This window comes from Fringilla coelebs (assembly GCF_963513975.1).
Source record: "Fringilla coelebs genome assembly, chromosome: 16".
Taxonomy (NCBI): domain Eukaryota; kingdom Metazoa; phylum Chordata; class Aves; order Passeriformes; family Fringillidae; genus Fringilla; species Fringilla coelebs.
In genome coordinates, this window is record NC_140042.1 from 3397175 (window position 1) to 3422385 (window position 25211).

The window sequence follows — 25211 nt, forward strand, 5'->3', positions numbered from 1 at the left end:
CCCAAAGAAAAGCATTGTTATGTAGGAGTAGAGAACCCAGAAGTAAATTAGATTTTCAAAATCATTTATATTTACATCAGAATCTGAAAAAAAATCAAGAACTTTCACTATTAGAGCAGTATACTCAGCCCCAGACTGAGAAGAAGCAGGAATTGAGAGCCTTCTAGCAGGAAACCTTAAGGCTGTTTATAGAGTGGGGCTGCCAAACTCTACAGGGACTTCCCTCTAGCCTGACAGAATCCTTGCTTTGGATAATTCAAAAAGGTATAAAAAAAGGTTATTGCTACTCTGCCAAGAAAACAGGACAATCTACAGGAAAGAAAGAAAGTGCTTTCCAAGTCTTTTCTCAAAAACCCACAAGGTTATCAGCCACCACAGGCTACAGACACCCAGGTGCCAAAGGTGTACAGACAAGGTTCTTTAACTTATCCTTCCCTCATTCTAGCTCTTCTTCCTGCAGCAATTCCTTTCCTTCCCTGTAAAGGCACTTTCTATATTCTATATCCTTATGCAGGGAAACACTTCCAGTTTTCCATCCCAACAAACAGAACAGTCCCACAAATACACAACATTCAGAAGGAATTTTAATTAACAAAATGGTCCAGGAAAGGGAAGGGAGAACCCAAAAAAACCAGGCCATTGCATTTGAAAGGTTGCATGTCAGTCACTAGGTATGCCTGCAAGCCCATGCACAGGAAACCATTTGGACCTTTGTCAGTGCAGAACTAGTCTCAGCTTCCAGAACCACTTCTCTACTCCTTCCTCATATAGGCTAAATATTATATACATATATAAAAAAAATACAAACTTGAGTTTGTTATAAAGTGGCTTCTCTCTCTCTCTCCCCCTCCTATGCTTGCTTGGCACATGAATGCATGCAAAGCTAAGTAGGCTCTGAGGGCTGCACAAACAGCAGGTTTGGCAACAAAAAAAAATAAACACAGCTAAAATAGATAAGCAAGATTAAAAGCCACTGAATTGAAAACCATATATTTTTCCAATTGTATAGAATTAGAACTACAGCTATGACTTAAAACTGTAAGATTCTGTCATCCTCTCTCCCAACTCATGTCAAAGTTCATAGCAGCATAACACGAGATTCCTCAAGAAACGTCAAGCCAGTGTTCTCTGCTTCAGGAGTGAGTTCACAGGTCCAAGTTTAGTCTGTCCGAAGGATCATGGGGGGATGCTCACTGTCTTCATCCAATCTAAGTGAGTTGGTTTCATCTTCCAGGCAAGCTCCACCCACAGCACCCAGGTCATCCGTATAGGCTGGAGAGAAAGGAACAAGGAGTTGGGGAATCAGCAGCAACAAACTAAGGCTTGGATCCAGAGCAAATGAGCGGAGCTGAAGTACCAAGCATTACTTCAAATAGTTTCACTGCCACCCTATGTTTGTTTTTATCATGACTGTTTCATGACTGTGTTTCTCCAAGCCAAGAGCAGTTCATGATCAAAATTAAACTCCTGTGTGTGCGCAATGCATACTAGAGCTTTGGGCAGGCTGCTGTTTTCAGCCTCCACTGATGCAGTGCAGGGCAGACGTTAGCATGTGCTGACTGCCCTCCCTTTGCAGGGTGCCAGACGTGGCAAAAGCTCCACTGACTTGGAGAGCTGCAGCATTAACCAAGTTCTCATCCTCTTGATTTATCAGAGCACTGAATCAGGCTAAAGGTCACTGTTCCCATAAAGGAACAATAGCAGCATTTATTAACCTTTCATAAAAGATTTTTTTTTAGAAAAGGGAGCAGTGCTATAACTCAGATGCCTTGCACAAGGTCTGGGTGCAGAACTGCCTCAAGAACCATGCGGCAAATACCGAAACTATCACTACAGCCATCAGCCACAACTCAAGCCAAAATTCTACCCAGAAAGCAGCAAAGACAAGTGGCCCATCTACAAAAAGCTACTGCACACCACGAGTGCTCTTTTCCTACTGCTCACCGAGGCTCCACCTCGCACGCGCGGTTACGCAAAGCTCGGTGCGGACGTGGACCAGCTCACGCAGCCATCTAGAAGGAAGCAACAGGCAGAGGTGCTCCCTGCCCCATTCCCAGCCTTCTCCTTACCATGCCTGCTGGGTGAGGAAGGCACATATGTACCTTTAGTCACAGCGGCACTGTACGTCTGCGCTACCAACGGCCGGTCGTGCGATGCTGACTCCAGAATTTCGTTGGCGGGCTCCATGCTGCCATCGAGCCTGCCAGGAAGAGAGGGGTTAGCTGGAGAGGTGATCTGCCTGTGCACAAGACTCTTGAGCTGGCAGCTACAGCAAAGTACTTCATCTGATGTGCAAGAATAATGTACATAGAAATGCAACAGGAGGAACTTGGTCCCTCTATTCCAGAGGCTCGGCTAGAAAGCACCTGATAACCCTCGGTATTTCTCTGAAGACTCATCAGTATCAGGATCTAAATCCTAGCAGCTCATCGCAGGAAAAGAAGACTCAAAACAAGACTGCATGATTAAAAAACCCCATCCCAATCAGCAATATTGTAGGTTATCTTGAGCTCTGTCACAACACAAGCAGTTGCTTCTTACACAGACACTAGAAAGCCCTTTAGAGAAAGTATTAGAGCGTTTCAAAGATTAACAACTTGGTAAAGGCTTCCCTCTATGAGGCTTCACTTCATCTCTAACTAGAGGTCATGTCTTCAAATAAATGTATGACTTTTGACCATAATTGTAGGGTGACCAAAGCTGCAAACCTGAATTATAATCACAAGTGATTATCTTTAATTCCATGATTGATCAAGTAATTTGACTGTATTACCCTAGCTTTTCCTGCCAACCCGTATTGGGAAACTGCATTGTCCTATTTCTCAAGTGTTCTACAGTACTATTACAGAACACCAGCTGCCTGGCCTATATGCAAGGAAGTTTAATAAGGACACCAGCAGAGAGAGAACAGGGATAATTTCATAGGCCAGGTTCCCCTCTGTGAAGTCAAGAATAAGATCTTTCTCATGTTTGTAACCACTTCATTTATTGATGAAGAGGACGGTGTCACACGTTTCAAATTCTTGTTTAAGTAACTCAATTCAAAGTGCCAAGAGGAAACAGGAGCACAGAGAGAACAGCGATTGATCCCTCCCTGCACTGGGACAGGGTTCAGTTTCTGCTGGTAAAGTGGTGCTTGCTGTAGGGGATACCTGGAAGGAAGGCTCAGGGGGATTCTGAAATTACTCATTCATGTCAGAGGTCTGGAAAAAAGACTAGTTTGAAGAAATGAGCTGTTCTAAGTTAGACTTTTCCAGAACAGAACTCAGTTTGAGAAGAAACTGGATTTTGAGAGGATATAAAATACAACAGCTCTCAGCTAATGTGGACTTACTTGTGCTGCTTCATTAGTGTGCACTCGCCTCCCTCCTGGGGATCTAAGTTGTACATGTAGAGATACCCATCAGCAGCTCCCACCAGCAAACGGGGGATCTTCTGGATTCTAGAAAGGTTTAGAGCAGAAGTTATTAAATAACAGATTATTATATAACATAAGAAAGCATGCCCTCCTCCCTTCCCATGATTTAATGGTTAGACTCACTCTCAGACAGTTTTTCTAACCTAAATGATTCTATGACTTTAAGGCACTGTTTTCCACACTTAAGCTCCTGGACAAGGAATGCTGTTAACAGTTAGAGCACCCAGGAAAGGGATACGTGTAAAAGATTTATAGCATAACCACATTTTGGGGCTAACAGGATGCCACAGGAATCAAGCAATTACACATAACTCAGTAAAAGAGATTCAGAAGTTACCATCCTGTTATCAAGCTTTGTGCAACTCCAGAGACAAATATTCTAACGGGAAGGATTTACTTATTTGAGAAATGTTACAAAGCTTAATTATTGTTTAAAGGGTGCTTTGAGATCAGAGGAGTGAGAGAACAGACATTAAGTCAATTTAGCATAAAAACTATAAAATCCCAACAAAATAAGTTTACTACTGCTCAGCTTATTACTTTGGTAGCTGTGCCAAATGGGACCTGCCTTTGAGGAAGACAGAATAAAAGATTAGATTTAGTCCTCAAAATTAACTTTAATGAATGCTACGCTGTTTTAGAGACAAGAATTATATGAGCTTGCTTTCAAAGACTTCTCTAATGGTTAGGCTGGATTGCCTAATTTTGCAATTCACTAACAACATACACCATCACTCCCCATAGCACTAATGGAAACAAATGCCATAAAAGCCCACGGGTCTGTTCTCAATATTCTTGCTTCAAAATTAAAAGACATCTTTAAACAACACTTAGAAATGGGCTATTCCTATCCATATATATCCAAATATTATGCCCTTTCCTCCTTCTCTCACAGGACTGAGAGGTGTTGGCTCTGCCACGTTGCTCTTAAACTGGAATGATTACAGGGTGACCCCTGTTCTGCTGCACATGAAGCTGCATTTTACAGTGGCAGCCTCTCCAGAGCCCAAACAACCCAGCAGGGTGGGCAGTGCAGGCTCCCTTTCTGTACTCACGTAGCAAGTGCACAGATGTTTTTGTGCCCACAGAAGGGCAGGCGGACTGTAGCAAAGGCTCTACCCTGGTTGAACATCTCTGTTACTTGAGAGGGCAGATAGCTCGTTGAGGCCATCAGCACTTTTCCAAAGTAACCTGTCCAGGTTGTAGGCTCTTCCTGAGGTCTACAAGTCAGAAGAGAAAAGTGACTCACTTTGCCTTCACCTTAGAGAGAAAAGTGTGTAAACACTTGAAAACATTTTATTTTAAAAGATATTAAGCAGCTGTTTCTCTTCAGAAATAACTAATACCCTTGAGAATTCTAACACACTTCATTTATACTACAGGACAAAATGTGTCCTCCAATACCCTTAGCCTGTTATTTAAGCATGTTTGATTGTAAACTGATACTTCTGCATATAAGACTGCATTTTATAACAATCATTATACAAGAGCAGAATCTACTGGAAAGCAGTATGCTTCAGGATTTTATTAATCTGTTTATCACTAAGCAAATCATTGTTTCCAATAGCTTCCACTGAAATGGAATTAAGACTGTCCTTTCAAATCATAAATAGGAATATTTTACAGCTTGGTGTCTTTTAAAGCCCTCTACATGCAGCTGGAAGGCATTGATGACATAGCTCTTCCCATATGGATGTCAGAGGAGGTGAAACAAACGTAACTGAAAATGTTAAGACTGCTCCACACTCCTCTGTGAAGGATGGCCAAGTTCTCTTTGGCAGAAAAACACCTTTTCTACTCAGTGGGAGAACAGTACACAGCTCAGCTGCAGTTGCTGATTCATAAGTGACTTCTTATGCCCTTTACTTTACAGTAGAAGTTCAAAAGAAGTCTGTCCACACTTTTGAGAACTCATTCGGTTGAGTACAGTCAACTTCTAATCCTGTTCCTTGAAAAATTCTAAGGCACCTTTGAAACCTACTTTTCTTTCACAGTCTCAAGTTTGAAGATATGCACTGTCTCTGTGTTACTGGATGCAGACAGAAACATGCCATCCATGCTGAAAGCCAAAGAACAGATGCTCACACACCTGGCAAAAAAGAAAAAAGAGAAGAAACACAAGGAAGTCAAACTATTTGGCTTAGTTAAGAAGATTTCTAAAGTCACCACTACTTTGCAAGTAACAAAAAACAGCCTTCAATAATTAGCATTCTGAATTCTTTGATAATTTCTTGAAGCTATTCAAGCATAAGACTAATGATGCTCAGCTCTGATGTTTACCAGATATGGGATCAATTAGTAACACTCTGAACTCAGTGTTACCCTGTATAAAGTACAGCAGAAGCACAGAGTTACTGCTGCCACAAACCACAATGGCTATCACTGGCCACAGCATTAGAAGGATTTAGAAGAGAGTAGGAATATTAGATGTACTGCCTCCAATTTCCATAAGAATACAATATATCCTACAAAAGGTGACCCACTTTAAACAAGTTCCCTCACCAATAAATTTTAAAAGGCAAGAGGGAGTACAATTCTGACAGGATTGATTTATAGAATAGTCAAGTCCAAAGGAAGGAAATTGGAAAACATTCAAGCTGAAACTGTTATAAGCATACATGCAGGGATGAATGAAGATGAAAAGAGGCAAAAAAATCAGGATGCCAGCTCAACTGCTGAACATACTGGAAATCAACCATAAGGAAGGAGCGTCAGGTAATTAACCCAGCTGAACTTTACCTCTTCACTCCCCTTCGGAATTCAAAGAGTTTCTGTCCCTCTGGAATGGAAAACACTCTTATTACTGTCCCCTGCAAAAAAAAAAAAAAAAACACAAATAGATAATTTTTCATTTCAAGTTCATTATTCACTGTGTATTAGCTCTAGTGAGCACAACTAGAAGCAGCAAACCACTTTGCTGTTAACTTATTGCTGTGATGCAGCCCAGCTACTACATGAAGTATTTATGGAGCTTGTTTGTAGGATGTGTTTGAAGAGTACAGAAACAAGAGGTGGGAGCTACTAATGCAGAGAACAAGCTGTGCATCAAAACCAGCCCTTCTTATCATACGTGATCGTGAAAACCAGCACACCAGACAAGTACCACGAGTGCAATCACTTGGATGTCTTTGTGCCTTTATCAGGTGCAATCAGTTATACCTTTATAGTCTAAGCTTATTACTCAAAGAGCAGAGGCTTCAGACTCTCTAATTTACACACATTACATGCACAATTTGTCATCACATGCCAAGGACCAGCAAGGCACTTCTATCTGGATTTTAACTGTCTTGTTTTCATTAGGAAGACAGCATCAAAACAAGACAACTAATTTCTATTAAGTATCCTGCACTAAAGGGAGAAACACTCAGAGGACTGCCCTAATTACAGCCAGATTAAAATGTTTTATTTAAATAACCTTATTATCCAACATTTCACAGCATGGAAATTGTGTCAAATATCATTAACAGATCTTAACTTAAATTGCCCATTTTAACTCTAAGCCTTCTTTTCTGGCACTTGCACATGGAACTGTGCACACTTAAAATACTTAATGACAAATTCGATTTTTATGACTGTTAGCAAGGCAATCAAAAGCTCCCTTACCTTTTCTGAGGCTGTGGCAAGTTTAGTACCACTTGCATCAAACGCCAAAGCAGCCAAGGGACTATCATGAGCTGGGATCATATTGGCAGCTCTCTGCAGGGAATCAATAAAATAGAATCTCAGAACAGTACAGGTTAAAAGCTGCATGTGACTGCATGTTTAAGCACATTCAAGGCAAATATGGGTCTTACCTTCTGGACAACAGCTTCAATATTTTTTTCAGTAACTAAGTACATAAAATTATCACTGAAGCATATACATAGAGAGTACAAGCAGCAGGAAACAATTCAAATAGAAATTACTTGGTTCCACCCATTTGCCCAGTTCTACGCCATCAAATCTAGTATCAGCACTTGTATTTTATTTGCTGATATTATACATTATATATTCCATGAAGCAAGAGATGCTGCAAAGTGTTGCACAGAAACCTGAGGGTCCAGTAATTCCTCTCTGAGCAAGTTAAGCCATTTTGAAAACCTGCATCTTTAGAGGTAGAAACAGCATTCAAAGATTCTTACCAGATTGATGGTGTCAAAGACTTGTACTTCTCCAATAGTTGCACTTCCTGGATAGGCCAGGTAGCAATTATCATTGTTTATTGATAAAGCACACAACCCTAGAAGGGATGCAGAAACAGGATTAGAAACAGGAAAATTCCAGGACTTATGCAGTAAAACTTCCTGATTCTGTGCTTGAATGTCACCAAAATAACTCAAATTATCAACAGAAACAAAGATGAGTGATCTCAGAATCAACCTGCAATAGATGCAACTATTTAGCATAAGTTTGTTTAATATAAAACAGAAAAGGAATAATACCAATAGAGTTACAATAACTGATTCAACAGTAGAACTTCCCATGTCTGCTGTGATTCCTAAAGCATTAATTTGACAAAGTCCTTAACTATACCAAGTGCTGTCAAAATCCAGCTTTTATCTCTCCTGTTTTTTTCCTAACATTTCAACACATCCACTCCAGGAGACCAAAATACTGGGAAGATGCAGTTTAGGGCAGAGTCTGCTGCTTGTTCTCAGCTGGATCTAACATGTAGGCTTTCAGACAACACTCCTATTTGTTATTGTATTTGAAAGCAGAATTAACAGCACCACAGTTCCCTGTAGAGAACCTTATACACTGACACAGAAAGCACTTTTCAGAGTTCTGCTGATTCTACCATCACATTTACCTGCAGGATTGGGAGGTGTCTCCCTGATTGTATGTAATACCTTCATGTCTCGTATGTTGTGTATATAAAGAGACTCTTCCAGACATACTATCAGCCTCTAGAAAAGGGAAAGAGGACAAAATGGTGACGTGGAAATGGAGTGCATATGGATCTATCAATCCTAAAAAAATTCCATCCCAAAGTGCACTAGGTACCTCCCAATAGAGAAGAGGTTGTACCCACCTGATGGGGAGAAGTAAGAATCTGACAGAAGATACAAAAAATCCAGCTCCTGACACAAGCACTGCAGCCCACTTCCCTCAACCTCACCAGTGCAAACTGAAAACATTCCCACTACTAGTTTAACTCAGCAAGCCACAAAACTTCACTTAATTCTTATTCTGTACCAATTTACATGTGGAAATAATGGAAATAATGTTTCTGCTTTTGCTAAACAGAGAAAACTGACAAGACTTTTTAACCATTCATAAAGCCTATAACTTAGCCATAATTATTTGAGAATGTCCTTTTTTTTAACTCTAAGTTCTTCATCATCTCATTTAATTTGTAGACTACATGTGGATGACTAATTAGACATTACTCATTTTACACTAACTCCCTGTGCCAGAAATCAAATTACCCACTCTTTCTCTCATGACTTTAAACAGGAAACCCCTCCTCCCACACTCATTTTTTGGGGGCAAAGTCAGACATTAAGGTTTTCTCCTCCAGATGCCATTCTCTCTAGTTTCAATGAACTGGTTAAAGACAGAGAAGTCTGTACTTGCTGAAGAGCCTACTAATGATTTAGTCATACAGCAAACTATGCTTCTAGGTGCTTAAAAATTCACCAGTTGCATGACATTTTTTAGATTTTATTTTTTGAGAGGAATTCAGCAAACATCACTTACAACCATAACAATTTAATAGATAACTTTAAATTTTGGCCTGAAGAGAAAATGTCTTTCACATGAAAGGATGATTCACACTGGGAGAGACCTCAGGAGGTCTCTAGTCCAACCTCCTACTCAAAGCATGCCCAGCTTACTCAGGGTATTTCCCCAAGTAAATATATAAACACAGAACCAAAAATACTTAACCAAATAGAAGTACTGAGATGCCATACAGAAGCCACCCTTGGAAAAGTCCTACTAAATTTCAAATAGCAATTCTGTCACTAAAGGAAGGGCTAGTGTAAGATCCACAACCCCTTTTCCCACGTTTCCACCTAGGCAGAACCACTAGTCACTCACCTGTCTATTGAGTTTGACAGCCAAGATGGTGTTGGAGTAACTGTAGTTGCAAATCTCTGTCCCCTTCTTAAAGTGACAAACTTTCAGCTTGCGTGGAGCTTTAAGGCTAACTATGGCCACCAGACTACTGGAGAAGAGCCTCTCCACAATGCACACATCTTCTGTGTCAGCTGAGCAATCACAGGAACAAGAGAAAAAGACAGAGGGACATTTCAGGGAAGAAGAATGATGCACATCAAGAGGAAACGAATCAAAGAATCATAGATTCAGTTTATGCAAAAATACAGTTTAACACCACAAACATTCTGCCACGACAGCTCAGAGTCAAGGTGGGACATGGGATAGGCTGCTAAAGCAGAAAATCTACACAGTGAATGATGATTTCCAAAGATTTCCTCCCCCCTTTGCAAGGTGTCGCACAAGTTTATGTTTCAGAACAGTGTCTACTCCCCACGCCCAAAATCCAACAGAAAAAAAATCCCAAAGCTACAAAACCCAGAAAATTGTCAAATTCCAGAATTTTACAATCTTCTTTTATCTCTGCAGAAATCTAGGAAAGCAAATGTTTTTGGGCTTTTTTTTTGTGCATGTGTTTGGGTTTTGTTTTTAAAGCTGTATTATGCTTGAAAGGGTTTCTGATGACCCAAACCCCTGGCATTTCCATTTACCCCTCCCTCTATGAAGAAAGAAAGGTTACAGTACTCAGAGCTGGTGAAACTCATTTGCCACAAGACTGCTGCAGCTACCAATTAGCATTTCCACACACACCATCTTTTACCTGACAGGCCCTAAGAGCAATCTGTGCAGGAATCACTGGTGCCTGCAGAGCCATAAAACATCAGATTTGCCAAGTGCTTCTACTATGGGAGCACTGAAAGCAAAGGAGGAACACAAATCCCTGCGTGAGGAAACAGCAGGAGGGAGGAGAGTCCAGGATCTCTGGCAATGATAATTTCAGAGCATTTGATCATAGCACAGCACTGGACCACGCTGGCAGGAGGCCAAGTCCCACCACCAGTTTCCTGGCATCTGTGCCTCCCCCTCCATCCCATAAACTCCTCTCCAAAACCCCAGGAACACAGTTTTCAGGGCAGTGAGAAGCTGGAGAGAGTTTTGCCATGCTCTGCAGCTCTTTCACAGCCACTGGCTACACCTGCCCTTTCATTACAGAACCCAATCAAGACAAGTGACTTGAGCCTTTGGCCTCGATCCATCAAAACAAATTTTTCAGGAGTCAGCTTCTGGATTGGCTCAATGCTTAACACATTCCAAACCATAAAACTGCCAGTAGAAAAACAAAAAAAAAAACAACCCAAAAGAGCTTGTTTCTGAAGGCTTCTGTTTTGGCCAAGAGAAACATTAAGTAATTAATTTGCACTGTTCCCATCAGCTGTGACAGAAACTCCATGAAAAAAGTTCTGTTGAACATTCTCAGTATGTGACACTACCATCAGTGGGATATGTCTGCTTTCCAAGTGCTTTTTCTGGGCAGTTATTTCAAGAAAATGAACACAAAATATTTAATGGCCTACATTTTTTTGAGAGAAACAGCCTCCTTATGAAAAAGGAGCAGGTTTACACACTGCATTTTCAGTACTCCATGCTACATAATTGACTTTTATCTACATCTTGTATTTAATATCGTACTCTTCCAGAGAAGACATAACAGCTCACAGAGGCTTTGAAAATTCAATTTTCTCATGCAACAGGGATAATGCATTTTAGTAATTACTTTGTTTTCAAGGAATTGTTCTCCATTTTTCTCCTACGACGCATAACACATGAAAAAGAAATACAAAAATCTGCTTCAATAAATGTATGCAGAGACTTTGAAATGCAGAGGTCCATGTTCCTTGAATCAGAGTAGCTACATAAAAGACTCTCAAATATTTTACAGGATGGGTTATCAGCTTTCCATCTAAGCCTGGAGTCCTTCAAAATGGTGACATCCTTTTACAAGAGTCAAAAGACCAGCACTCAGAGACCCCAAACCCACAGTCTGACTGCTCCCAGCTCCAGGGTGGGCACAGCTTCTTTCCCCATCCAGGGACAAGTGTGCAGACACAGCTTCTGGGATCTGTCATGCTCCCAGGCAGGCAGGAGAACTGGTATTTCAGAAGGGGACCAGCAGCAGGGATTCATATGGAAATAGTGCTGTTCTAGGCTGCACTGATGGGAAGGGAAGGCACACAGGGAAGAGCACTATCAACAACTAAGCCACTAGACAGAAGAAAAAATTTTCAATAAGCAAAATGCCTCAAAGGTATTGATAATCCTTCAGTCTCACCATACAAAGACTATAATACAGACAGTTACCTCTAAAGAAAGGCTTTGTGACGGGCATTTAATTAAATTCACTTTAAAATACAGGATGCACCTCTGCTCCTTTGTCTTCCTTGAACAGGAAGAAGAGATAAAATCTCCTCACAGCTGCCAAGTAATTTATGCTTCCCAACAGCAACTATTCAAGAGGGTAGCAGGCTATACTGCCCATCCTATGTTCAGCTGACCTGAATTAATCATACCTTTAGCAGCAATAAAGCCCTATAGCAATGCTGCTACTCAGGTCTTTTTTTTTTTTCTATTAGTATTATCTCCTTTACACTACACAACTGAGCATTGCCAGAAACTCAGATTCAAAACAGAGCAAGAACAAAAAGAACTGCAAAACAAATTAAGTATCAGCAACGAGGGGAGAACAAGCAAACACATAACAAGATTAGTTTCATAAACACAAGTATGTAGCATCACAGACAAGAGCTGGTTAGAGCCAGCTAGATTATGATCAGCTGTGCCTTTATTCCATTTTTAATCCAAGAACATGAGCATGTTAGAAGCATTCATTAAGCCTTAAAGCACCCTCCAATCTAATGCTTGTTTTTACAGTGGGATCAACTGCACAGGGAGTCAGGAGATTTGCAGTCACAGCAGAAGTCAGTGATGGGAGCAGCCAAATCTCCCATCTTTTTTTTGTATTTCTCTCAAACACAAGACAGCTGAGGCATATTCTGCAGTTTAGTTTAAACACCTACACAAGAGTTGGCAGATCAATCTTCCAGAAGAGAAGGAGGGGTCCTTAACAGTGCTCACTCAACACAAGAACTCTTTAGATCCACTTAAACTCAACTGGGAAGTGGGAGGCGCTATGTTTGGGAGGCCTCAAGACACCTTTCCTTGAGGAAAGGAGGCACCCCATGCACAGGAAGCCCTCCACCCTCATATCAAGTTTTAACAGGCACGGTTTGCAAGTCCAAGACTGAAAATTATTTGACTCATACAAAGAAAATGAAGGCTTCTCAATATTTCTATCTGCTTTGAACCAGGACTGTCTGGCGTCCACAGGCCAAACCACTGGATTTTTTGTAGTGAGAGGACAAAGACTAATGGGTTCAAAATGGGGAAATTCAGGTTCAGTTTATGGAAGAAATTCTTCCCTGTGAGGGTGGGGAGGCCCCTGGCAGAGACTGCCCAGAGAAGCTGTGGCTGCCCCATTCCTGGAAGTGTCCAAGGCCAGGTTGGATGGGGCTTGGAGCAACCTGGGATAGGAGAACTGGATGATCTTTAAGTTACTTTCCAACCCAAACCATTCTACTTAATGTTACCTCATACTCTGTGCTCAGCCTTCACAGATGTAACACTCAGAAAACTTAAAATATCCAAGAGTTTAAGTCAATACAACCACCCCAGAACAGTCTGAAGACAAGACTGGAATCAGCAGGTTCAAATTCCAACTCCAGTTGCTTTTATCAGCTTACTGCAAGATTCTGAACAAGGCACTTTATCCAACTTTTTCTCTCAAGGACTACCCAGAAGATGCAGTCCTGCCCAGTGCAGCCAACCTCCCAGGGTATTTTTCAGTGTCTCGTGTAACAGGGACTCATCTGCACTGAGTCTCCTGGGGTGACACCAGGCCAGACACTGGAAGTGCCTGACATACTGCAGAGGTCAGGTACATAAACTCCATGGTAGAAAATGGAATCCAAGCCACTTATTAACCAGTACAACCAGACCATGACTCAAATAGGAAGATGTAGCTACAACACCATTTAATCCGACCACAGGTGCCTAATTTGGACCTCACAATTACTTCTCTCCATTGACTGTGTACAGAAGCAGGCTGTCATCCCAGGTAATGGGTGATTTGAATCACACCCCATTTCCAAACTTAAAATGCCACAGGGTCAGGTCACTTTGGGAATGGAGTCTGAGGACAGCTCTGTCATGGGATCCCACTGTAAGTGCTGACATCACAGCAATTGCTACCACCTGCTCACACGGAGTTTACAAGAAAGCAAGGATACTCATGCATAGCACTCATAGCTGACTTATTAGCATCTCAAAAAAGGGAAGTCTGTGAACTGCTGACGGAACAGGGGATACCACTTCTCCTCCAGGCCTCCCTCTATTTCACCTCAGATCCTATTCAACTGTGATCACCATTGAGAAGTTATGGGAATCTGAGTTATTCACCCTTTTGGATGAGCAAGCCTGCAGCTATCATGTTAAAGAATAATTTTCTAACAGAAAATATTAGGAAAAAAAAATATAATTAAGGCTTTGTTTTCCTATTTGATAAAGGTATATTAGTGCTTCCATGCCCCAACAGCCAGTATAAAGTCTCAAAAGACACTCTCTCATATGAGTAAGTTATTTTTATACTCAGCTACTATGTAACCTGGCTGGACACTATTAGAAAAGCAGAGTTCTCATAGCTACTACCAAATCTCATACTATACCAGCTAATTTTAAATACTGAACATTGATTACTACTTTTACCCTGCTTGCAATTACTGTATTTATGTGATATTTACACTTAAGGTTCCTTTTATGCCAATTCCAAACAACCTGTGAAAAGTGAAACATTTCTTATTCTCACCTTAAGCCAACTAAGGGGATTTAAAAAAAGGAAAAAAAAAAAAGAAAAAGATACTCACTGCATTCATAGATCTGCTCTAATTTGTCCACAGAAGAAAGAGAGAAGAATTTGTAGCCTGATTTACTGCCAACTGCAAGGGATCTGCAAAAGAAACAAGCCAGTCAGGAACTTCAACTCCATCAGCTGTGATTACCCTTGGACAGATTCTTACCCAGTTCTAAACCTCCAGCTGGATTAGCTCAGTAAGAAAAATGATAAAAAGTTTGTCCAAAAAAGCCATAACAGACACAGACAGCTTCCTCAACTCTGATTAGACCAAACAGCTTCAGAATTACAGAATTTGGGTGTGGAATTCTGCTTCACATTTATGAAATGAGAGTTCACAGCCTAAAGTAAACCTACTGCCCAATTCTCACTGGTGATTTCTTCACACAGGCTAAAAGCTTTAGTGTGGAGGGAAGATGATGACTTGAATAATGTAATGCAAACCAATTACATCATTGCCTCATCATTAGAGGTGACCTCCAGGACCTTTTAAACTGGGCTGTCTGGGGATTTTTGTTCTTTACAGTGTAACCGTCCCCAAGCATCCCAGAAGAGTTTTCATATTAAAAAAAAAGTAATTAAAGACTGCCAACTCTAATTTTCTCTGGCTTTACATGATGATGTTCTAGCACCCCCACTGTCAGGTCTCAGTCTTACAAATACTCATACCGAATCTTTGATCAGAGGCACCCTCTAAAAAGTGCTAGGGACTGATATTAAACAGATTGAACAATAGCAGAACATTAAAAAACTGACTAAAACCCCTTCTTTCCTCCATTACTCAATTTTCACACTTAGCTCACAGACCATTTAATTGCTTTTCCAGACAGAGTCAAAGGCAGGTCTTAAATTTTAAGCTAGAAAAACCTTTAGCCTGTCTTGCAGGTCTTTACACATCAAGGCAGCAGACAATGGCTCATTCTTGTTTCCTCTCCCCATCTGGAGGATGATTTTATGCCACAGATAAAGAAAATTAACAGTCAATACAGTTTTACAGAAGTGCATTAGTATGCTTATAGTTCATATATTTTTTACTGCCAAGAGACATGGAGGAAAATTCCAATAAAATACATTTTGATACCCTAAATTGTGGCGAGTCATTCAACACAGGGCTCCAATCCAGCCGTGCCAGTCAGCCTGCCAAAAATGCCCTTCTGAACTCAGCAAGATGATTCTCTACAGTTCAGAGGCACTAACAATTAATACAGCATTTGGAATACAATGAAGATTCCTAGATTTCATGTTCTTTCTGTATTTTCACTTGTGGCTCCAGAGTGAGTCTTTTTTAAATTTCAACATACGCAGATTAAAAACTGCTGCTCATATAGTTCACCCTCTGAAATTAGGGTACAAAATCAACTTCTGTAGGATGGTATGACCTTCTCTTCTAGAAGGAAAATACAGCTGGCACAATCTGGTTAGGAAATTATGTTTGAGAAGGTTTAAACCTTCAAATTAAAACATGAACCATGCAAGCAAGAGATTCAATTCCACAGATTCAATAACCAAGATATTAAAAAAGCATATTAGGCTTAAAGATAGAGAAGCAATCATAAAACAAAATTTTGTTGCTGCTCCTCTAAGTCACCCTAGAAATATTGAATGTAATTTTCCTTCAGACAAAATCAGTATGTTCAGCAGTCTCCATCTGATTAATCACTAAAGACATTTCAGTGGTTTTGCTCAACTACTTTTGTACAACTCAACAAAAACTCACATTATGAGAAAAAAAACCCCTGAAATTCTAACTTGGTAAAACAAAGCAATGAGTCAGCTTTTCTTATATCATCTACTCCTTTCCTCAAAAGAAAGTTTAACAAAGAATGACACCAGAACTGTCACTTTGCAAAGGTAAACAAGCACTCCACAGAGTTAAAAATAAGTGGAGTCACAAGACTCCTTGCAATGTAAACGGCCCACAAAAGACACAGGATGATTTCCTCACAGAGAACCCCACCAGCAGCTATTTGTATTTCTAGGCAGAACTGATTCCTGAATTGTATTTACAGCTTTAAATACAGAATACTGCTGAATCACTGTTTTACTAACAGCAACACTGAAAGCAGCAAGGAAACCCATTTTTCTTGTCCTACGACTATACCTCGTTCAAATGAGCTGCAGACAATGGCAAACATGAACTGTATACATGATAAAAACCATTAGACTGAGTAGAACCCAAAACGCAGAGGCACAGAATGGACCTTTCCATCCATGACAACTGCTTTTTGTTATTTATTTCAGGATTGAGGTGATGAAGCCACAAATTATTTGTTTGCACAGAGCAGTTCAAGATAATTAAACCCATTTCAGTACAAGTGTAACTGCAGAATAACCCCTTTTTCTTCTGGAACAGCAGTCTTGCTTTTGGAGGGTTTGCTTTGTTGGTTTGGTTTTTTTAAAATGTACTCTTAAATTACTTCTTATGAAACTGCTGGAAAAAGGCTTTTTATATGTAATAAGAACCCACTAGGCTGAATTATACCAGCATAATCACAGTGATTTAAATCTCCCATCTTCCCCTGCACTGATATTACACTTAAGCCCTTAAGACACCCACAGCCATCTAAATGGCCAAATCCACAAAACAAGGATCTAGCCAAAATTACCTCACCTCTGTAAAAATGTGCAAGCATATGGGGAAGAAATATGATCAATAAGCCATTCAGCTCTTACTCAGACAGTGGCCAACAAGAAGCTGCTGTGGTTTATTAGAAGCTCCTTTTACAGCATAGGTGTTATGCTTTATAATCACTGATTTTCAGAAGCTGATGAGACTGAAATTGAAAATAAAATAAATATTCTCTAAAATGGCTTTTTTTCCTAACATTATGCTATACACATGTGGGTTTTAGCTCTATTATGTGCAGCCTCTATTACACACTTTAGACTGTAGACTCTGAGCTATTTCATCATGAAGGTTGTCTCCTCAGTACAAAATTATCAATATAGCCATGATTTATGGAAGTGTGTTTATCCACTTTTTGCAGAGATAATGCTGCAGACTGATCCAAGACTACATAAATCTTGATAGTATTTTCAAGAGTGACTACCATAAATAATTAAAACTATCCTCATCAAGCAAACTGTGCTGGGAGATTTCACACATTCATTGGAAGATGCTGACACTTGCTCTAAGTGCACTCACCTAAAGTGGGAAATCAGCTGCTTCAGTCTCTCTGGCTCTTTAGGAACAAGTTTTTTCAGCTGGGTTAGAATCCTAAGGTTTTCTTTTGTTTCTTTAATATACACATAGAAGGAAGAAAACCAGTTTTTCCCTTCCCATATCACAGAGGACCTTAACCATTAATCAGAAATATTCTACATTAATCAGAAAGTTCCTAACAAGGGCAGCTTTCTCAAAGATTAAATCAATTGCAGCTGCAGCATAAACATGACTCTAAAAGTCATTACTGCTTTAAATAACTGGTTAATTAAGCCTACTTTCATTATGATACAGTCTCATTATACTAATGTTCCATCTCATTTCAAAACCAATGTAAATTTCCACAGACAAAACATTTTGGCTTATGATGAGGAGAGGGAAAATAATAATAATCATGAAAGAAAAATCAATGAAGATATAAGAATTGCTAAGGAATTACTAAGGAAATGTACCTTGCTTTATTTCCCCCTCCAAAATATCTGCTGTAACATCTCAAGGGCATGTCATAATATCAGAGGTCATTATTTTGGAAAAGAGATACAGAACTTCATACATTCAATGTTTTTGTCAGCAACATTCTGACAACCCACAGGAGATTTTCCCATTATTTTTGTATTAAAAGAAAACTCAAACTTAAATTTGCTACAGCAAATGGAGACCATGGCTGCTCATCACTTCACACGCAGGCTGGGACAACAGAAAGTCCATAATCCAAGTAAATATCACTATTCTTGGGCCAAATCCCCATCCAAATGGTCACACACTGAGGAACAGTTCCTCTGACCAGCCCCCCTCAGCTGCTGTGCCCTGTGCAACAACAGCAAGAAACACAACATACGCTTGTCTCTCTCAGCTTGTCTCTCTCAGCTATCCTCCCTGAGTGTAGGAGCTACGGGACCGCTCTGTCCTTCCTGTTTTTGGTCTGTGTTTAGCTTTAAAGCCTCCTTGGAATAGAGAGCTCTCCTGTCCTCAAGGATCACGGGTGAAGGACACCTGAACCTAGGAGAAACAAAGGCAGAGGAGTGAATGCTCAGCACCTAACCCTTGTTCCTCCCACCACAAGCAGTTTACTACAGAGATCCAAACATCACAGAACAAGGGAATGAGGATACAGCTTCTGGGACACAAAGCATGCCAGGTGCATATAGGGACAGCAGCATTTGTTCACAATGTAGAATGAAATTGATTTATTTGGGAAATAAAGGGCAGAATTAAATGGAGTGATACATGTCATGTGTAACTCCACACATCAATGAACCCAGAGCCTGAAGAAATCAGTGCCAATAAGGCACACAGCAGTGTTTTCCTTAGAAGTCCAAACACCAGGTTTCCTCTTCCCCTTTCATCAGGAGTCTGCTTTCAAAACTGCAGTGACTACTTTGTTTCCAAACGCTGTCACACAATTACTTATTTTAAAAAAAGATGACTAAAACTTCTCTATTCTGCACACTTGCATTATTTCACAAGCAGGCTGTTTGGTGGGGTTATTTTTTGTGGGTGGGGGGAAGTGAGTGCAAATTGAATCTGAACATCATTTGTAAGTACTTCCAAAGAATACCTGTTTAAATATTGAAAATTTTACCTATTATACAGATACATACAAGCTTTGGGATCTTGAAGTTATGCTTTGCTTAAAAAGTCACAAACTTCTAGTCCATTAGCGTTTCCCTTATGAGATTTAAAGCGTCTATGAGTTTGAGAGGTGTTTAATTTTTCATCAACTTATCTAGGCTCAGTTTTAGCAGTTTTCCCAGAAGTAATACAAACTGCACTTGGGTGTTTCTCCCCAAGTATCCACTGTTAAAGATTTACAGCTGTAAAACCTACCTAGCACCGAGGCCACCCACAAGCTTCCACTGCCTGGTTTTGCTGGGACACCCAAATTCCGATGGGTTGCTCCACTTTGATCTGCAAGCTGCAGCTTCTGCCTCTCAATCAGGGAATGCCAGTCATGCCAAGTTGTGCAATGATTGATTCACTGGGGAAAAGGGCTCAGTGCAAAACAAGCACACTAACATCTTCTGAAAATACCCTTCTCTGTGTTTTTACTTAATGAAAACATTATATCAAAGAGAAGCCACAAACCAACTGCTTCTGCTGCATTATAGGTGAAGTGTTTTCAGGCAGAGTTCCAGTCCCAGCCAGTAATTCAAAACTCTCATGTAAATAAAGCTTAGGGCAATGTGGGATAAACAGGCAAGACAACACTTGCAATAATGCAGATACTGTTCCAAGAGACAATGTCACTACACACAGCATCCATGAATGAATATTAGCCAAGTCTGGGAAAACTGAGTGACAAAAAGCAGAATAGAGGATATCTGCTTCAGTCACCAGGGATTGCAACAACTGGGAAAAGCAACAGCAACCTGTGTGATGACAACATTCTCCAAACTACCAGCAATCCAATTTCCCAAGACTGAGAGCCACCACGAAGCTCATCTTCCTACAGGAGTACCTAATTACCAAATCTCCATAAAACAAAGAAAAGTTAGCTTGATACTTCTTTTCAGCAGCAACAAGCTCCATCTTTTCCTAAGGCAAGGAACTGGCTCTGCTGTGCAGGTAAGCAAGACACAGTTAAGCCTGAGTGGAACTGGCACCTTATTAGGGTGAAGGCAAAAGCTTTAAATGTAGTAACAACAATGAGCCCATGTCATTTATTTTCCAGTTTTGTCTGTCAGCAATTTTTCTAATTACTGAAGCACCTTAAAGCATGATGTGAGCTCTACTGACTGGGCAGACATAAACAAAGCTTGTCTTTCATATACTGCCTGAAAGAATATACATTTGTTTACCTTGCCTGTCTGGAGAAGGGCTCCAGTTACCTGTAAAAGCTGAAAACAGCTGAGCTTTCTGAGGCCCAGCTTGGGAAAGTGTAAGTCTTCCCTAATAAATTCTTTTCAGCTCCTCTCACCTGGTGAACTGTGATCTCTTAGATATATAAAATATATAGTATATCTATGCTACATAGTGTATGTGTGTATATATATAATAGATAGTATTTATATTCTATTCTATACAGTATATATTTCTAGTATACTATAATCCCAGAGAGCTGCCTTCTTGTTCCTCCACTCAAACAAGAAATTAGGAGAGATCACAGGTGGGAAACAGGAAAAAAAATTTAAATAAACTTCTGTTTAAAGAATGTACACAACCACTAAATTCTACTCAGTTTAGGAACTTGAATGCAACTTGGTTGTTTGGGCCACTTACCACATCAGACAAGTGTTTCACTGAGAAGCTGCTCACAAAGGCATCTGCAACATTGCTTCTATACTTACTACTTTTCTTGGGGAGTTTTATTTAAGACATTGTTAGTAAAAAGAGATTATTCCACATCATCAACCCCCTAATTTTATCTCAAATTAAGTGGCCTTTAAAATTAATTTTAGAATTTTTAGACAAAAATATGAACAGGAGCCTTTTGATATTTTTGTAATTTCTCTATCACATACGTGAATTCACAAATATTAAAAAAATGACACCAAAGACCTAGTACCCCAAAACTTGGAACTGCAAAGATCTATGGGGCAGGTCTGCCTCACATCAAAGATACATCACCAAAATTCTCAGCAGCTAATCTCAAGGTGATTTATATATAAATAATATTGTTAAAAACATCATTTATTGACACAATGGACATTAGAATACCAAACACAAAAAAAGCCCCCCAAACCAGCTATCAAAGAACATTTTTTGGTTATTTACAAAAATGAAATGGGAAAAGTAGTGCAGTAGCACACCCAACTGAGGAATGAAATCATTAGCCAGGTGTCCCCTTTCTCTCCCTATAAACTCCAAGTGATAAAGGAATCACCTTTATGCTCCTTGAAGAAAGATTTCAAGGTGTACAAGCCAAAACCCATTTAGATAAGTTTATGTTGTATTTGCTTTCTTGTTATTCCTGTCTTGTTTTTGTTCTCAAGCCAACCTGCAACTCTTGTTCATATTAAGTGGGGTTTTTTGGTCACAACTCAGTGATCTTTAGCTACATAAAGGTCTCCACAAAGCTAAGGTGCAACTGAAAATGCAGAGGTGCCACACTGGAGAACAGAGCTGAACTTCAAAAACTGATATATTACCTTTACAAACTGCAGAAGAAAGAGGTGACAAATCCCCTAGTTATTATGACTTGGGGTTTTTTTCCAGTAATAGGTAAAAAATGAATGGTAGCTGAGCAAAACTTGGGCATGGTTTATATGGACAGAGTGAGCTCTATATGGCACCCACTGAAAAAAATGTAAAAAGCAGATGCAAAGTCTCTGGCTTGAATCAATATAGGGATAATGATTTACTCACAAATACACAGAGCACTACTGCTCCCCCCATCATTTCCCACAACTTATTTGCTGCCAGTCTCTTGTCTCAAACCTATCCAGCTCCAATTGCCCATCTCTTCACCCCCAGCAAAGCCTACAAAAGCTATCTCTCCTCCCCTGATGTAACTGTGCTTGGCAGCCAGCAGAAATAACCTTCACAACTCCCATTTGCTGACGACAGGCACAGATCTCCCTCGTGAGGACAAGATATTGTTGCTTGCAAAAAGAACAAGTCGTTAAAAAAACAAACCCTCCACCACACACGTGGGCTACACTTTGTGATGCCAACCTGAGATCATTTCCTCTTAGTCACTTCCTAAAACAAAACCCCTTTCTCAAGTACAAACTCTTTCAATTCTTACTCCCTCCCCAGTTTCATTTCTCAGGTATTTAAGACAATCAAATCCTTCTTTAAATGAATTTCAGCGCTCCAATCCAAATTAATAGGGGGTTCCTAAATTAAAAATACTGCTTTATAATACCCCATATAAAAACTAATATGCACTAATTGATCTAAACATGCTGCAATGATTTAGTAATTTGTGAGACGTGCAGCTTGAGCCATCCGAAGCCCGAGGAAGTGCAGCTTCAAGGATCAGAGAAAGGCCTCTTTTCTAAATCAAAACCAAAAGTAACATGGGCTCATAAAAACACCTTCCAGACTAAGTCTCACTGCTTCAACATAACAGATGACGATAAAATAACTGTATGAAAAGACAGCTGTGAGGAACTTTTGGATGGAGTCTTGCACGTCCTGGGGGCTTCACGTCAGGCCCTCCTAGGGGTGAGCATCAGCAAGGAGCAGCAGGAGCCCTCCTTCCGCCCCTTCCCAGGAACAGCGAGCGATGCTCCGGAGCAGGAGCGCAACTTCCCCGGGAGGGAGCGGCCACCTCGCTGCCACCATCCCCGAGCCGCGTGTCCCCGCGGCGGGAGCGGCCTGTCCCTGTCCCCGCGGTTCAGGGCGGAGGGCGCAGGGGGCTGTTCCCAGCCCTGCTCCCCGAGGGGGACCCCGGCCCCGCTCCAGCCCCGAGGCCGCGGCACGGGCCGGCTCCAGCGGCGCTCCCCGCCACGGCAAGGGGCGGCACCGGGGAGACCCCAGCCCGCCGCGGCCAGGCCTGCTCAGGGCCCCCCCGGCCGCTACCGCTCCCCGGCCCGGGCCCCCTCAGCCCGCCCCCCTCAGCCTCCCTTACGTGTTGTCCTGGTTGAAGTTGGCGAAGAGCAGATGGCCGCTACCGGCGTCGCCGCTCTGCCCGGCCAAGTTCATGGCGGGACAGCCCTCGCCACCCCCGTCCGGCGGGGGGGAGGACGAGGAAACACCTCCGGAAGGCTGCGCCCCTCAGCCGCGGCCCCTGCGGCCGCCCCGACCCCGCCGCATCCCCGCCGGGCCCTTGTTTACGCGGCGGGCGGCGGAGCGGCCCCGCGCCTGCGCCCTCCCGGCCGCCGTACGGCCAGCGCGCCTGCGCGCGCGCGGCGGCGCGGAGCGGGTCGCGTTGCGAAGCTAAGCAGGGCCCTTTGCGGCCGGCGGTGGATGGGAGACCCGGAGTGCGGGGCGGATCCCCGGCTCGGCGCGTCCGCGCTGTCCCCGGGCTGAGCGCGGCCACCGCGGGCCGGTCACGGTGACATCCCCGCGGGCCCGTCACGGTGGCCCCCCCGCGGTCACGCCCCGCGCTGTGCCCGCCCGCCCGTGCCTGTGCAGTTCCGCTTCGTGCCACGGGATGTCCCCGAGGCTCAGCGGATGAGCGGGCGGCGGCTCCGCACTCGGGAAAAAGGGAAAAAAAAAAAGTTAGGAGAGAAAATTGCGTGGAGATATCAGAGCAGCTCTCAGTGTCTGAAGCGGCTGTTGGTCAGGATTTGAAGGGATTGGGAAAGGAGCAATGGGTCCGCGTTGAAAGGGGAAATAGATACACAGAGGAATTATTGACTGTGATGGTGGGGCGCTGGAACAGGTGGCAGGTGCCCCCCCAGCCCTGGCACTGTCCAAAGCCAGGCTGAATTGAGCATCCTGGTCTAGTGGATAAGCAAATTACAACGAGAAAAATGAAAACAAAAACCAAACCAACAAACAAACCAAACCAAAACAAAATCGCAGAAAAAAACCCCAAACCAAAAAAAATTCCACCAAAACCCCCCAAAAAAACAAACTCTCACACACAAAACCTAAAAAAACCCAACCAAACACACAAAAAAAAGCAACAACAAAAACTCCACCCAGAACTGAAAAACCGATTTTTGGAAATGGGCTCAGCATCAAGGGATTAGTACAGGAAAGGGTAAATCTCACAAATATGAGCCACCAGGGGTTGGGTTTGTGCCTCTGGGGCCATCTGGCTCCAGAGGGTTCCCGAGTGGTGCTCCTGGAGCAGTGTGGAGCGATGGAGCCTCCCCCTCACCAGCGAGGTTAAAGGATCTCCACTGGCACGGAGACCCCTCCAAATGGCTCAAAGCCGAGTGCCCCAGCTCCCTGCTGTCCTGTACCCACCCTGCCTGTCCAGCAGAGCCAGTCTTGTCCCCCACTGTCACCTTTGGCTCCTCTACCCTTGCTGCCAACACATCCACATGTCCTGTAGCTCTTCCCACCCATCCAGAGCTTCTTTTCTCCTGGGGAGGCTTCCCCTGCTGATGGCAGATTTTAATCTCAAGTTGTCTCCTTTTGTGCCTGCTGGCTCTGGCAGTTCCATGTGCAGGGAAAGGTCCCTCCCTGGGGAAATGGGGTCCCAGCGCTGCCATCCCTGCCAGCTGTGGGTGCTCACACTGGGATCCCCCAGAACCCTTCCTCAGGGGACAGAGGTGTCTCCAGATGTGGGAATCCTGCAGGGAATCACAGAAGGTCCTGAGATGGAATGCACACAAGGATCAGAGCCCAGCTCCTGACGCTGCACAGACACCCAACAATCCCACCCTGTGCCTGAGAGAATTGTCCAAACCCTCCTGGAGCTCTGGCAGCCTTGGGGCTGGGACCATTCCCTGGGAAGCCTGGGCAGTGCCCCAGCACCCTCTGGGGGAAGAATTTTTTCCTACTATCCAAGCAAAACAGCCCCAGACAGCTCCAGCTGTTCCCTCGGGTCCTGTCACTGCTCACCAGTGAGAAGAGATCAGAACGGAGGAAGAAAACATCCCTGGGCTTCCTGAGCCATTCCTCACCTAAAGCAAAACTCTGCAAACTCCACCCTGCTTTGGTGACATTAAAAAAACACCCAACTGTATTCAGGGTACCCCAGAATATTGGAATTTCTCCTTACAATTGCTCAGATCTTTACCAGGTGGGGAGTGCACCAGGGATGGGAGAGGAAAGAAAAACAAGCTGGGCTCGTGGGCAGAGTTGAGGAGAGCTGCTGTGCAGGGAGGGGACACATCCCCACGGGG

At 42.3% G+C, this 25211-nt stretch overlaps 1 protein-coding gene across 3 annotated transcripts; it reads right to left on the bottom strand.

Moving 5' to 3' along the window:
• Positions 1-566: 566 nt before the first annotated feature.
• WIPI2 (WD repeat domain, phosphoinositide interacting 2) lies at positions 567-23615 on the bottom strand. 3 transcript variants are annotated; one of them, XM_084216162.1, is made up of 13 exons: positions 23039-23615; positions 14374-14456; positions 9440-9609; positions 8208-8304; positions 7540-7637; positions 7022-7114; positions 6158-6228; positions 5400-5507; positions 4474-4638; positions 3335-3442; positions 2103-2200; positions 1945-2012; positions 1140-1272 (listed from the first exon to the last, which is right to left on the bottom strand). In XM_084216162.1, the coding sequence occupies exons 1-12, from the start codon at positions 23110-23112 to the stop codon at positions 1969-1971; spliced, it is 1209 nt and encodes a 402-aa protein (XP_084072288.1). In that variant the 5' UTR covers positions 23113-23615; the 3' UTR covers positions 1140-1272; positions 1945-1968. The 3 variants fall into 3 exon arrangements, with proteins under 3 accessions (XP_084072286.1, XP_084072287.1, XP_084072288.1); XM_084216160.1 differs by lacking the exon at positions 1945-2012 and having other exon boundaries at positions 567-1272; positions 2070-2200; XM_084216161.1 differs by lacking the exon at positions 1945-2012 and having other exon boundaries at positions 567-1272; positions 23039-23614.
• Positions 23616-25211: the final 1596 nt, after the last annotated feature.